Source organism: Mustela nivalis (assembly GCF_964662115.1).
Source record: "Mustela nivalis genome assembly, chromosome: 2".
Taxonomy (NCBI): domain Eukaryota; kingdom Metazoa; phylum Chordata; class Mammalia; order Carnivora; family Mustelidae; genus Mustela; species Mustela nivalis.
In genome coordinates this window covers 104,294,224-104,306,937 of record NC_139021.1, presented here as the reverse complement: position 1 = coordinate 104,306,937, position 12,714 = coordinate 104,294,224, and the positions used below count along the sequence as shown (strand labels likewise).

Genomic DNA, 12,714 nt, shown 5'->3' with positions numbered 1-12,714 from the left:
ATCTTAACCCACCTCTACACCCCCATTATTTTCTTTCCCATAGCAGTGGCTCCATATTTTGTGAAGTACAGGTCCTTGTACCTGACTTCTCTGCAGATCCATGTCTCACTGTGTTCTGAGCATGTGCTCTAAGCCCCACAGGTGAAGCTCTCTATTTGATGTTCCCATATCTCTCCATCAGAGCATCTTGAAGGGCTAGAGAGGTCCAGGCCACTTTCCATTATGAGGTTTCTAGTATATTAAAAGTGAAAATCTCCAAGCTTGTTGACAAAATGTAAATTGTCTCGGAAAAATTTTGGCACATTTTAAACATTTCTACTTAGTGCCTTATCATTCATTATTAATACACATTCCCAAATCCAGTGTATGTACAAACTTACTTGAGGACGATATCTCTAAATACCAGACCACACAGTTCTACTGACCCCTCAAAGCCCTCATCCCACCCGAAATACATCTCTGGTGCAGATGGTGACTGTCCTCAAGGTTCTTTGTGGCGAACCATGTTCACATTAGGTTGCCTAAAGTGTTCTCTTTTCTCCATTCCTGTAGCATTTTGATTACATTTCACCTAACAGTTTAAAAAAATGCTGCCTTGTAGCATTTTGCCTATATATTTTCCCTTCCCTTCCCTATGGCAAGCACCCTCAGGGTCCAGAGAAGGTGTTCCCTTACTATTTAACACAGGCTTCCTACACAACATGTTCGTGAAACATGGTGAACTAACAAATGATGGCATTTATCGTCATGGGGTATGAACTTTCACTCGAATTTAAATGTAAAAATAGAATTGTTGTTTTGAATTGTCTTGTAATGGTTTGGGAAAATCCATATGGATGTGTGTGTGTGTGTGCTGTTATTTTAACTCAGATCATTGAAATAGGAATATTTATATAATAACTTCAGAAAATTTTTTTTGGTTTGTACAACTTAGATTCTAAAGGTTTGGTTGGCTTCTCCATGTACTTGCTTAGTGAATAGTGCTGTTCAATGTGGGTATACAGTCGTGAACCTCTTTCTAATCGCTTATGAAATGGGGAAGAAATATACACAGAACAATGACGTCGTGTGATGATTGCTTTGAAGGAACTTGTATTTTTCTTGGTTGCGGAAGCAGAGCGCATACGACTTATTTGTAAATAGTTAAATAATATTAATACTGGGGAAGAATTGAATGACCAAATCTCAGCTGGGATTTTGTGGCAGTGGGACAGGCTCAGCTTAAGGGGTTGTAAACAGGCCCATCTCCTTGAGAGGAGCAGGGGGGTCAGAGCAAGTGATTGCTAAATCTGATGCATCGACTGGTAAACTTTTAATTTTATTGATTAGAAAGATTATTGATAAGATGGATGTATATGTGTGAAAGGTCAAAACTTCCTTTGGTTTTTGTTCCTAAGAGAAAGATGGTGAAATACCTATTTTTACTAGTGACTTGAGAATGGTATGCTTCAGCAAGAGAATGTTGGGTCTTGAACAACCTGTGGAGCATGGAAGTGTGACTGTAATCGCTCTTCATCTAACCCAGAGGGTCAGATTTCAGGGGAAAATCTAGTACAGTTAAAGACTTTAAAAGCTTGGGCTGTCATCAGCTTTGGAGAGGTGTTGCAGAAACATTACAGGAATATTGGTGGTGTTTACTGAGATGACTCTAAGGAAAATGTGGTTGTTCTGTGTCTCTTTGAAACTCTAGAGGCAACGAAGCACTGATTATTAGTAAAATGAGCAACACATACTTGGCTGTACTCGTAATTTTGTTTTTCTTCACTAATCATTTGATAACTCATATATGATGGTGCTCGGAGATAGGAAATATGTTATTACTTTAGCACATTTCTATTTTTTTTTTAAAGATTTTATTTATTTATTTGACAGACAGAGATTACAAGTAGGCAGAGAAGCAGGCAGAGAGAGAGGAAGGGAAGCAGGCCCCCTGCTGAGCTGAGAGCCCGATGTGGGACTCGATCCCAGGACCCTGAGATCATGACCTGAGCCGAAGGCAGCGGCTTAACCCACTGAGCCACCCAGGCGCCCTAGCACATTTCTATTTTTAAGAAGGAAAATCTGAAATTTGTAATATCTGAATTTTGGAGGAAATTCAGCGCCCCGGTTTGAGATGCGTATTAGGAAACATTGCCACCTAATGGCTGTTATATCAAATTGCAGATAAAAGTTCCCAGAGGACCCGATAAAACTAAGTAGATTTTACCTACCTCACCGTCAAAAAACTGTCACAGTGTGATATGTAGGACACTTAATTACAGTTTCAATGATAAGTGCCCACTACCTGAACATTTTTGTCCATCAACGAACCTTAAAACAAATTAGTCTGTCTTAACACGTTTATTTTCCTAGTCTTGTTTGCATTTCCCAATGAGTTGCTTAGAATGAGGTTTAAAAATGCCTGCAGTCAAATAGGAGCTCTGATGTTCCTTCTGCTAGTCTCTCAATGACTCAGTGACAGGACTGAAATAGATGCCGTCTGTGGACATTTCCCAGTCTGCAGTGTTAGGTTCCAGCACTCATGTAGTGAGCCTCCCGAGCACCTGAAGAGATGTCTCCTTTTGCCTCTTCTGCAGCATTTGTCTTATGGCAATGGAAGCTTACACGTGGACGCTGCTTTCCAGCAGACTCTCTGGAGCGTGGCCCCCATCAGCTCAGGAAGCGAAGCCGCCCAAGGTAAAAACTCCACTTCTGTGAGAGGGCTCATCCCAGCTGCACAGTTGACAGTCATCTCTGGAATTGTAATAATGAGCTGATTGTTAATTAGAGCATTTTGTGTTAGACCCTTCCAGAATGCAGATACGTGACATTTAAGAATCTCAGTTAAATCGCTATTTAGAAGTGAAGTTTATGTGAACATTGATCTTTTTTTTCCTATTCTTCTGCTACTGCTGCAGCTTTTGCTTATTTGTGTGGGCTTTATGTGTGAGCTTGTAGATGTTATTCACTCCAGTGTTTTGGCCTCAGGGTGTTGCTAAGTTAGGCTAACATTGAGGTTTCTCATCGTCCATGGTTGGGTGACTTAGAGCCAGATCACAGTAGTGTTTATGCATCAGGATTTCTTAGGAAACGTCTGCATTTATGTTCTGATTGTTCTCATTTATGCAGGTTCAGTCTGATCCTACACATTCTTGTATATGAAAGGGAGGATTTTATGGGGTTGAGGTTGTGTTTTCTAGAGGGGACGTGACTACCTGTGGGACTCGGGAACCGTGAGTTCAGAGGTGGCAAGCAGGTGGCACCATTCTTCTCTGTGATTTGGGCCAGGCATTGAAACCTCACTAAGCTTTTGTTTCTCTGTCTGTGAAAATAGAAGACGGGACCAGATGATCTGTTCGGCTTTCAGCATCTGACCATGACCGCTCAAATGTGACTAATTGAATCTTTACAGGGTATCTAATTGGTGGTGACGTCCTCAGGTTGCTGCACGGACACATGGATGAATGCCTCACTGTCCCTTCAGGAGAACACGGGGAAGAGCAGCGGAGGTTGGTACCAAGCCCTGCACCTTGAGCCTTGCACTTCCTTGCCTTGGTATGGTCATTGAAGGATATGTCTGTTCAGGTCATCCACATAATAGAAAGTGGGCCACTAACACTTCCTCTATCCACTGAAGGGATCCATGTGTTGGCCTCTTTAGAAGTTTTCTCTTATGTTCTATTTTTATTACTTGATAGAATTGCTGAAAATTTTTGTAAAAATAAAACATGATCAGAAGTATTGGCTAAAATATACAGAGCAGAAGGAGTGAACACATTAAACTACTTACAACTTCCTTAAATGTTCATTAGTTTTGATTAATTTTTCTTTTTGGCATATTTCATCTCAAATTCAGTTTCAAAGTCAGAGTTCTCAAACAGCACAGAAGTTCAGGACCTTTTTCTATTACCTCCCACTTATATACATACATAATGAAATGGACCACTCTTCCTAATACATTACATGATTATAATACCTCTCTCACATTAATATTTGGTGGCATTGGGTGGAGACTGAAGTTAATGGAATTACTGGGAAAAGTGCACAAATAGTGCAAAGCCATAAGATGTTTAGGGTGATTTGAATGTTCTGCTTTGCTTGAGGAATTGGTGGGTAAATTGTGAGTTGAACACACAAGGGATTACTGCAGGAGAAGGCATTGTCTAGATGTTTTATTACAGGCTTTCAATTCTTTTAATGGACATTGCTCATAATACTAACATCATAGAGCGGTAACTATTCCACATATTTATTTTTGGTAACTTAGAGAACATTTGGAAAGTTAATACTCTTTTAACTAGCTGTTGCACTTTGGGGAAAGCCCTTGGGGACCTGCGGTTTAGTCATGCCTCTCTGACCAGACAGACCTGGCTTATAGTGACCAGTGAAATGCAGAGCCTGGAAAACTCTGTCAACAAAACAATGCTCCTTATGCTAGTTTAGGAAGAGGATGTCGATGGTGTTGATAGGGTTTGAATAAAAGACAAGAGGGAATTCAAAAGGCAATTGGTTTGAGGACTTAATTCCAAGCAGAAGAATAAACATAAGACTCAAGGGGATGACAGCGTGTTCTGGGAGTAGCATCCTTCTCCAGAGTGACCACAGGAAGGATAGAATCAGAGGTGGAAACTAGACAAGAGGGACCAGTGTGGTCAGTTTTTGAAGGATCCTTGGTGCCATTCCCCTGGATGGGCTTTTTATTCTGAGGGAGTTAGGAAGGAGTGTGGCACGAGGGTGAATTGGTCAGGTCTCTTGTAAAAGAAATAGGTAGATCTGATGCGCAGGAGGAGCATCAGTCAAAGATGAGGAGAGTCCAGATCAGGGAAGCCAATTAGGACAGGGCTGTTTTTAGGTATTTGTGTGGGGAGAGGGGAAAAAGTTGCCCTGGAGAGTGGCCATCAGAATGGAGACATGTACCCAGACCAGCGACATGTTAGGTCGTATTGACTGGTTAGGTCGTATTGATGAACTTCTGTGGACTGTGAGGAAATGTATCTGATCCACAGGTGTCCTGATGTTTCTGATTTGAGTGAAGAGACACAGTACTAAGGATGTAGGAGACATATTTTGTACAAGTGTTGAGTTAAAGTTTGGACAGCGGTGAGTACAGAGGGTCTGTGGGACATCAGGCAGGAAATTAGAATTTTTGAGTCTTTCACCTAGACAAAGCTTGGCTTGGATGTAAATCCCAAGCACACAGGGGATAGTTGAAGGAACGGGAGTCCTAAGTAGGGAGGGCAGAGCTGGGATTAAGGGGATGTGCTTGTCCGTCTGGGTATTGCTTTAAAAAAAAAAGTCTATGAAACCTTGGAATAGATGAAGGAGAGAGGAGCCCAAGGGTGGAGTCTCAGAATGCTGCCATTTAAGATGTACATGGGCCAGAAAGTGTTGGCATGATGGTTGAGTGGAGAACCAGGGAGGTTAGTCATGGAAGCCAAAGGAGGTTTGAGGGGCAGATGTGTTAAATGCTGTGTTATGTGTATATAGATGTAGGAGCAAAAAGAGGTTGTGTTTTGGTTTTGGGGGTCTTTATTCCCTGATTTGTAAAATCAAACACTTAAATGATTCTTAGAGACTTTATTCTTTAAGAGAAAAGAGACTTTATTCTTAGAGACTTTATTCTTTCTACAGACACTAGAGAGAGTTGTAGTTAAACGAATGGTCTCTGGAGATAGACAGCGCTGGGTTTGGGCCTCAGCTCTGCCACTTCCTACTGCAGGCCCTGAATTTCTTGAACCATTGCTTTGCTCCTCTGTAAAATGCAGCTTAAATATTAGCTGCTGCTCTGTGGGATTGTTGTGAAGATTCAGAAGAAAAGCAGGTAGAGTACTCAATGCAGATGAAGAGGTCAACAGATTCTGTTGTCGCTGGCATTATTATGTAACAGAAAAGCAGCATTTAGTCAGATAGGGAAAAATTTGAGGGACCCCCAGGCATGTGGATGAAAGCTTAGTAGAGCATCTACTTTGGAGGAGGAGAAGCTAAACAATACAAAGAAGAGAGGATTTTCTTTGCTAGAGTTTAGCAAATTTGAGGAGCAAAGTTTTTGTTGTAACAGTTGAAGGTTTTCATTCTCAAATAAGACTATTCAGTGTCTGAAAGACCTTGGATTTCCTCAGCTGAGCTCCGTGGCAATAAGTACCGTTTTCCATATCTCCTGGACATTATTTGGTAGGTGTTTCTTATTGAATGGTTTTTTCTCCTGATTCTGTACGTAGCTGGTTATTACTGCAGAGAAAACAAGGGGCCGTTTCAGAGATATTTTTCCTATTTTTCTGGACCCACTTTCCCTTCGCACACATGTGAAAGTCTGTCCTTTTGCGTACCATTCTTGATTTAATGTCAATTTGAGTATCAAATTAATCGCATTGTGTATTCAGTTCAGCACATCACAGCTCTTTCTAGGAAGTGATGTCAGTAAGAACACATCCATTTGTGCCCTTTGTATAGCATGTTTACACGGACTAAATTAGATTTCAATAGATGTCAGATCATGACTCGAAGGAGAAAATGAATCAGAAATAGGCAGCGGGAGCCCCAAGGCTGTTGCTTCCGAAAGGAGAGTTACATTTGCCTTGATTAAATGTCGATATTGGGCATTGATTTGCATAGAATGATAACAATAATTTCTTCAATTTTATATTCATTAAGCACGCTATTATTTCAAGTCTTGGTGTAGAAATTTCTTTATCTTTCTGCTCTTATCTGGAGTCATTTTGGTGCCTTAGATGACTTGGGGAGGCAAAGGGCAGCTCAGCCTGAAGGCAGAAATTCTTTAATTGATATGAATCCATACTGGGGGAGAAAAATAGCATGATAAGCTAGGAATATGTATATATCTCTTGATTCGTTAAAAACAGAGAAGTGAAAATAATTTGACCTTTGGACAGCAACTTGAAAGCTGGAGAAGTTCCAGGGAAATATGTAAAAATTTCTTTTGCCTCACAGCCCTTTGCCATCTTTGTGATCTGCTTAGGCTCCTTAATTGTGTCATATTATTAACGTCGAAGAACTGAGGTCAAACCAGATTTGTCATAGGAAGCATTGGAAATGGGCAGATGGCCAGAAGTAACCGTTACCTCCGAGTAAGTTAGGAACATTTTGGTCCTAAATGCTCTCTTCCTGACTGGCTCGGTCAGTCCGCCCATGTCTCTTTCCACTGACACAACTATAATTGTAGCAGTGGAAAATGCAGTTCAGGGATGGGTTCTATTATTCTAGAGACCAATAGAGTTACCTTTAATTTCCCCTTGTATGTGGATGTGATCATGTAGGCATTCTCATGAGAGGATTAATTAATGAATTAATAAAATTAATTCATTAATTAAATTTTAAATTAAATTAATTAAAATATAAAATTAATTAAATAACATTAAATAAAATTAATAAAAGCTCTTGGAATGAAGAGCATATGGTGTCCCATTCAATTAAGTGGAATCGAGGGGGCAAATGAGACCCTCCCCAAGTTAAACTAAATTCATGGTCTTCTCTACTCTTCTTGCTCATCTTACATGTACAGTTTGAATTCTGACCTTTCTTGTGACATCTAGCAGCACTATAGATTAATTTTAAGTTTCTTGAGATTTTTTTTCCAGGAAGAGCTATGGCTCTAAAACTACTTAGTTTACAATTTGTCTAAATAACAGTAAACATATCATCTATATGGGTTGTGAGCATTTGGGTAAAAGGGAGAGATACTTTAAGTGGTAGCTTTAAATTGTAATTTCTTAGTTCTTACTCACGCTCTTCAGACAGTGAGAATACATTAAGGAGAAACTGGTTGGATTTGTCAGATGCAACATAGTGTTTTAATTATTGACGTAAAAATAAGCTTTCATTCTGGAGGCTGGAAATTTGATTACCAATTTTCATTTCGAGCATGACATATTTTATGTAGGGAGTATTTTCTGCCCTAGGTTTTGTCTCTGGATTGCATCTTATTACTTTTGTTTGTTTTTATGTGAAGCGTATTAAAATATCAGCAAAGGCATTCCCTTTATGTGCACACACACTTACTTTTGCATTGAATATGCACTCTCTAAATGAAGCATGCCATACTTTTAAGTTAGTGTGTTTTAAAATGGATAGATTAAGGGAATATTACTGGGAATTACAGTATTAGGGGAATATTTTTTGAATAGCATTATTTGTATGTTGTTTTTTTTTTAAAGATTTTATTTATTTTAGAGAGAGAAAGCAGGGGTAGGGGCAGAGAGAATCTCAAACAGGCTCTCTGCTGAGCCCTGCTGAGCATGGAGCCCAGTGTGGTCTCAGTCCCATGACTCTGAGATCATGACTTGAGCCAACACCGAGTTGGAAGCCTAACTGACTGAGCCACCCAGGCATCGTCCCCACTCCCGCAACAGCATCGTTTGTAAGTTAAAACAGGTAATACTATGCAGTGCACGGGTAGTTTTATTCAATCAGTAACAATTTGTGAAATGACCATCATGTTCTGGGTGCTGGGGTTATAGTAGGATATAAAAAAGATACAATGTCTCTTTTCTCAAGGAGTTTTCATTCTAATAGGGATATGGGACAGTGAAAACCTAAGTGCTCTTATTTGTAAATGCCCACACATATGGATACACCCCTGGTAATCTACAAGGTGATGATAAAGGCTTTTGGAAAGAAATAAAAAAGGGTGACAACGGAATGGAGAGGGTCCATGTTTCTGTGTGTGTTAGAGGGAGGGAGAGAGGGAAGAGGGAAGAAGAGAGAGTTCGAGTGAGGCAGTAATCAGCGGAGAGAGGTTGTAACTCTGTCTTAACAGGCATTACTGTTGGCACATACTTGCTCTGTTTTGCTACTTTGAAATTCAAGACAATTGAGTTATTGTTTCCGACAGTATCTGGAAATAAATGCTCCATTTGCTTTCCAGAACATGAGTCAGCGGGCAGAAGCTGGGTCATATGCATGCATGACAGTATTTTTTTTTTTTTGTCTCCTTGCCCCTTTTGTGATATTCTGATGATTTAATGAGCTTTAGTTGTAAATAATTGATAAGGCATGAGATGGGTTTGGTACCAGGGATGAAATGTCTCTCAGTCTGGCTTTGGAAGAGACGCATGGTTTCTATCTGTGTACACAATCAGATGACTAATACCATTACAGAATTTGTATGCCCTCAGTCACCACCTAGGAGGAAGCTCATAAAGCCGTGTTCTGGGCTCCTGAGTGATCAAGGAGATAGGGTTATCCAGTGAGGGCTTCTCTTTCCTCCTCCTCTTCATGGCCTGTGTGTACCTGTGCAGCCTGGATCTGGGAGCAGCATGGCTTTACTAGGCAGTTTGGATGAAGAGTAAGTACATAGGAGAGAACTATTTTCTGTTCTCTGCCTCTTGTCCCTTGAGACAGGTGCACTCTTCTCCCCAAACTTAAACTCCCTGCTGATTACAGAGAACTCAGCACTTTATTTCAGCGTGTTTTCGTCAAGCAAACTGGCTTGGTCTTCAGCCACCCTCTCAAGGAAGCACTGGCCTGGAATGCACTGTTTTAAAAAGCACGGGCCTCAAATTCCAAAGATTAAAAATATTCATAGGAATTGGAGCATTGGATTTCAGTAAAAATGGGGGGAAACAAAAGGACCTGACCTGAAATGTTGGATGCTCTTAAAGTTGAGGACATTGAAAAAGAGTCAAAAGAATGAAAACATCAACATTAAAAAAGGAGAAATCCTCCAGTTATTTTCTCACTGCAATTAAAAAAATTTTTTTAAGATTGATTTATTTATTTGAGAGAGAATGAGAGGGAATGAGAGCCAAGCACCCACACACATGGGGAGACGACCGGGAACAGACGACTCCCCACTGCAGCCCCGATGCAGGACTCAGTCCCAGGACCTTGAGATCCCGACCTGAGCCAAACCAAGAGGTAGAAGCCTAACCAACTGAGCACTCTAGGTGCCCCCTCAGCAAAATTCAGTACCATTTTTTACTTGTCCATGTCTCATTTATTTGCTTAATCTAGGTATATAAGCAATATCTTTCAGGGGGAAAAAAAAAAAAAAAGAAGAGCTTCCTCTTCTTTTTAATTTCCGAATGCCGTTGTGGTTATATTCTGGTTGGCATGAAAAGCAAAAGCAGCACCATCTCTTTTGCTGTTTTTCTGCTCTAGTGCTATTTACGTCGTTCTTTATAATAATGATTTGGAGTAGAAGGATCCTGTTTTTAATCTGTGATGATTCATTTACATTTATTTGGACGTGTCGTCCCCAACCTACCTGTTTTCTCTTGTGCAGCAGTTTGAATAGAAATATCCTCACAGGCTCAGCCCCTGAGTGAATACATGTTTCGTTCAGTGCTGGGTAGGCCTCTACTTCTTGGTTTCGCTGTTGCTATGAAGACACTCCTCTGACAGTTTGCTTTCGCACCTGCCCGTGGCTCAGCTGCTTAGCCAAACACCCTTGTAGGCACAGGGAGGAGTGTTGCAGAAGCACAAATTCTACTGTGACAAATGTGTCAACTCAAACACTTACAATTTCACTCTGAAATAACCTTTGAATCCTGGGCCTACTTTGCCATCACTTCAACTCCATTCCTTTAATGCTTAGTGGGGAACTAGTATGCTGTAGGCATTTTGGTGTGTGCTCCGTGTAGTGAGTGGAGCCAGCCCCTGTCTTTTTTTTTTTTTTTTTAAGTTTGGTGGTAGTCTATTGCATAGCAAGAGATAACTTGAAATTTTTAAAAAAGATTTTATTTATTGGAGAGAAAGAGAGATAGAGCCTGAGCAGGGGGAGGGGCAGAGGGAGAAGCAGCCTCCCCGCTGAGCAGATGGGTCCCAGGACCCCTGGATCATGACCCGAGCTAGAGGCAGACACCCAACCGGAGCCACTGACACACCCCCATAAACTGAATTTTTTTAAATTGCAAGGTGTTACTGTGTATTTTTTGGCCTCAGGAACCTGGGAACTCTTTGAAGACAGGACCACACTTCGGCATTTTTGGTATTATTAGTTGAATCTTGCAGCATGACTGATACAAGCCTGGAGCGTGCAAGCAATATATTACCAAAAGCCCTAAAATAACAAAAGAAGTACAGAGAAATGCCTGAAATTTGCTAATCTATCCACAAAATTATTTATTTTCTGCATGTATTTCACCTGCAAATGCTTCCCTTCCAGCTCCTGGCCAGAATCAATGCGACAGAGGCCATTTCTTTAAATACTTCTGAAAAAGTAAATATACTTTTTTAAAAAACGTGTTGGTTTATGGGACACCTGGGTAGCACAACTGCTTGAGCATCTGACACTCAACTTCGCCAGCCCCTGTGTTTAAGGAGCTTATGTTCTAGTAAGATCTTGATTTACGTTCAAGAAGAAGCAAATGTTAATCTGAGAGTGGCCAATCTCAGTCTTTTTACAAATTAAATCTGAGACAACATCTCTTACCATTCTACCCTTTGAGGAAGATTAGCAAGGTGGGGATCTTTGTTGATCTTTGATTTTGAAGCAATAAGTTTATTAGCCTATATGAGTTAGTAAAATAAGCTTTTCTTTCCACTAATTGGTTTGAATCTGCTATTCACTATCAACTGTAAATAGAAATTGTCTGTGGGTCATTTTTCTGTGAACCTAATTATTTTCCTTATTATATTCATAGATGAAGCTTCAATATCTAGGGTCTGGTAACATATCAGCACAGCTGAACTTAATTTGGTTGGGACCATGTTGGTGGTAGGACTGTTTTTAACTGTCCCATACAAATAATGGCACTTGTCACAAATAATGGCACTTGTCACCAAGTAACATTTATTATCTTTATTGGTGGTCAGTCTCTTCTGTTGAACATCTATTCACTTTTCAGCCAGGACCACATTATTCATTCTTGTTAATCTTTAACACAGGGACACATATATAGGAATCTGCACACAAATGCTCATTCTTTCATATTTGCAAAAGAAATAAGTAGAGAAAACAAGTCATGCACTTTACTGTAGGTTGTTTAAGGAGAACAGCGTTAAGGAGAGCGATACTTGCATTGGTGGCCACTCTGGCTCACTCAGCAAGATCAGAGGTCTCCCACTTGTATTATTTTGGTGATTTCTGAAAGATTGTCATCTGCTTGTACTTCAGGGAGGGGAAGAAAATATGTCTTACTAAATCTGCACACCAACCTGAGTGATAGAAAACTGCTTTCGGGCCCATGAGTCCCACATCCTGGGCTCAGAGCCTTCTCTATTAGAAGCACCTTGACAAAACTCTACAGGAAGAATCCCTATTCTTGTAGCAGGAAGCTGAGCCTTGAAAAACAGTGGTTTTCGAAAAAAGAAGAGGGTGGTGTGGGTATCTTTGACAACCTGATGTACATTACACATTCCTAGAAAATTCACATACTTGCCAACATGGAAAATTGTTTCTGTGGTGTTAATGTAGGACTTCTCACTGAATTTTCCATTATTTCTCCTCATTTAAGCGGTTAGTGGTACCTGTGTTTTTCACCCCCAAAGGGGAGGTTTCTGACTTTACAGAAAGTTTAAGTTTTGTGCAAGGTACTTATCTTCCTGACTATTATTCCCTAAAGACTATATTTGAGGAGGTTTTTCTGTCTAGTGTCTTAGAAGGGAGAAAGACAGATTGTCTCCGAAAGAAAAAGAAGAAAAGAAGGGACTTTTCAACTTAAAAGACTTTTGGGTGGAACAAATGGATGCCCATAGGCAAACACAAATAAACAAAACAAAACAAAAGTACAAAAAAAAAAAAAAATCAAAAACCAAAAAACTGAGCTGAGTTTGGAG

The 12,714-nt window shown here is 40.2% G+C and overlaps 1 protein-coding gene across 3 annotated transcripts in view; it reads left to right on the top strand.

Moving 5' to 3' along the window:
- The window catches only part of RYR2 (ryanodine receptor 2), a 733,452-nt gene that overhangs the window by 334,468 nt on the left and 386,270 nt on the right, over positions 1-12,714 (top strand). For all 3 annotated transcript variants that reach the window (XM_082721308.1, XM_082721309.1, XM_082721307.1), the window contains exons 9-10: positions 2,577-2,676; positions 3,392-3,488. In XM_082721308.1, coding sequence (XP_082577434.1) covers positions 2,577-2,676; positions 3,392-3,488 — 197 coding nt within the window. The remainder of the gene's footprint in view (positions 1-2,576; positions 2,677-3,391; positions 3,489-12,714) is intronic.